Consider the following 2481-nt stretch of genomic DNA (forward strand, 5'->3'; position numbering starts at 1 on the left):
CGGGGCACGAACCCGTGTCCCCTGCATCGGCAGGCGGACTCTCAACCACTGTGCCACCAGGGAAGGCAGAAGCTAACTTCTAAGTGTATCTTGAATCCATGTATCTCTCTTTTCCTAGCCACTCCCACAATTGAGTCACTAACATCCTACTTGGTCCATCATATAAGCAAGTTGTTCTTTTGTATTGTACCCATCCAACCCAAATCTACTTTCCACAAAGTAGACTGATTATTTTAAAATGTAATTTTGATCGTTTTAGTAATCCTTTAAAACCCATCAATGATTGCTCAATGTACTCAGGATAAAATCCAAAATCCTTAAAAAGGACCTGAGGGTCCTTCCTGATCTGAGTCCTGCCTACCACCCTAGTCTTAGCATCTCTCACATCATTTTCCATTTTTCCCATTTGCACCTAAGCCACACAGACCTTCAGTCAGTTCCTCAAACCTGTCACGTTCTTTTCCACCTCATGGATTTTGTGCACGGTGATCCCACTTGCTGAACTGCTCTCTCCCTCAACCCCTTGCCTGGCTAACCTTTCATCCTTCAGATCTCAGTTTAAATCTGACTTGCTTTAGGCCTTCCCAGCACCACCAATAATATTTGGTACTCCCATTAGCCCCTCAAAGCCCCTATACTTTTCCTCCGAGGCAAGTATGAAAAATTCGTATTTATAAATGTGGTCATTAGCTATATAATGTCTTCCTCCTTCTCAAAACTGTCCCATGAAAGGTGGGTCCACATCTATTCTTACACTGCTACATCTTGCATGATGAAAATGGTGATTGTTTTTGTTCCTCACTTCACTCCCAGCACACCTAGCAGTGCCTGACATATAAAGGCTCAAATATATTTGTAGAATGATGGAAGCTGTAAAGCACTATAAAAACCTAATGGGTTCATATTTAAAACTGGTCTTTTGGGCTTTAACCCCTAAGCTACATGTCTTCTGCTTTTAGTGCTGCCTGGGAGGGTACCTCTTCTAGAACTCTGGGTCTCCTTAATTTTCCACTGATTCACATATGAAAACAGTCTTTCTCTTTTCCTGTCGATAACCACTTCGGAGAATGAATGACACCTTGAGAACAGCCGCGAAAATTCAGCCGCCAAACAACCCGACCTTTCAGGGGGTTTGAAAAACACAGCACTTACCAATGAATGAACCTGTTTCTGGTGACGGAGAACAACTTGCCACTTTCCACATAATAGAAGCCTCCCGCGCTCTCACCGTATTTCACGGCTCCGGCCACAGAATTTGCAGTTCCTGCAAAATGAAAGTGGTCAGCCTGCACAGGTGGTTCTCTGGGAATGACACGCACTGAGGGTGCTGAGAAAGCAGAGGGTGATGGACTGACAACCCATACAAAAAGAAGGGGAAGAAAAGACGAAGAAGTAGGACACTAAAGAAGCTCTGATTCCGGGGCTATAGGCATGTGGGCTCAGAAGGATGAACGGGGGGTCAGAGATTTAGGGATCCAGTCAGAGGCGAAGGATCGCGCCCTACTGGGATTCTGCCGTACCAATGCCGCAAACTGTGAACTCCCGAAAGTGCCTCGGCCTTTCGCGCTCAGCTCCGCTGAGCTCCACGAAGCTCCGTTCCATGGCTCCCGCCGCCGCCATCTTCCCGCGCCACCGCGAGGCCCGACGGGACACCAGCAGGACCCGGAGGACGTCGTCAGTTCCGGGGGCGGAGCGGGCGGAGATGCGGACAGGTGAAGAATCCGGCAGAGGTTAAGCGCGGGTCCGACCCTGCGTTGTGAGGCTCCCACCGAGTTAGTTGGAGACAGGGTGGGCAGGGGGGAAACCAGGTGAGAAGCGGGTAGGGGAAGCCTGCAGACTCTACCTGCGGGAACCTTTGCGTGTCCTGCTAGGAAGCCCCAAGGCGCGGCGCCATTTTCCCGGCGGCCTCAGGGCAGGGGGCGGGGCCGGGTTTGTTTCCATTTTAAAAACGCCGGCCAGGGCAACGGGGCCCAGTCTCCCGCGAGGGTCGAGGTCCGGGGAGTCCCAGCAGGTGGGCGCACACTGCTGGATTCTTAGCTTGCGGTCACCTCTCCCTGCGTCGCTGTGTCAGTCAGTGAATCTTCACCCTATCTCCTTTTCTTCACTCTTAAGCGACCGTAGGGATAGTGGGGAGAGGGAGTGAAGGGCAGAGGGGCCTTTTGTGTGTTGGAATTTTTTCAAGAGACTGTGTTCGTGTTTAAAAAAAAATCTTTATTGGAGTATAATTGCTTCACAGTACTGTGTTTCTGTTGTACACCAAAGTGAATCAGCCATATGCATACATGGGTCCCCATATCCCCTGCCTCTTGCGTCTCCTTTCCCTCCTTATCCCACCCCTCTAAGGTGGTCAAAAAGCACCAAGCTGATCTCCCTGTGCTATGCTGCTGCTTCCCACTAGCCATCTGTTTTACATGTGGTAGTGTATATATGTTGATGCTACTCTCACTTTGCCCCAGCTTCCCCCTCACACCTGGTGTCCTC

At 50.0% G+C, this 2481-nt stretch overlaps 1 protein-coding gene across 1 annotated transcript in view; it reads right to left on the reverse strand.

Annotated features, from left to right (window-relative positions):
- The window catches only part of NUP160 (nucleoporin 160), a 52407-nt gene extending 50767 nt beyond the window's left edge, over window positions 1-1640 (reverse strand). The window contains exons 1-2 of the mRNA XM_024133189.2: window positions 1521-1640; window positions 1153-1264 (exon numbers count right to left, since the gene is read on the reverse strand). Of these exons, the coding sequence (XP_023988957.1) occupies window positions 1153-1264; window positions 1521-1620 (212 nt within the window). The 5' untranslated portion in view covers window positions 1621-1640. The remainder of the gene's footprint in view (window positions 1-1152; window positions 1265-1520) is intronic.
- Between the last annotated feature and the right edge of the window lie 841 nt (window positions 1641-2481).

This window comes from Physeter macrocephalus, chromosome 16 (genome assembly GCF_002837175.3).
Source record: "Physeter macrocephalus isolate SW-GA chromosome 16, ASM283717v5, whole genome shotgun sequence".
Lineage (NCBI taxonomy): Eukaryota > Metazoa > Chordata > Mammalia > Artiodactyla > Physeteridae > Physeter > Physeter macrocephalus.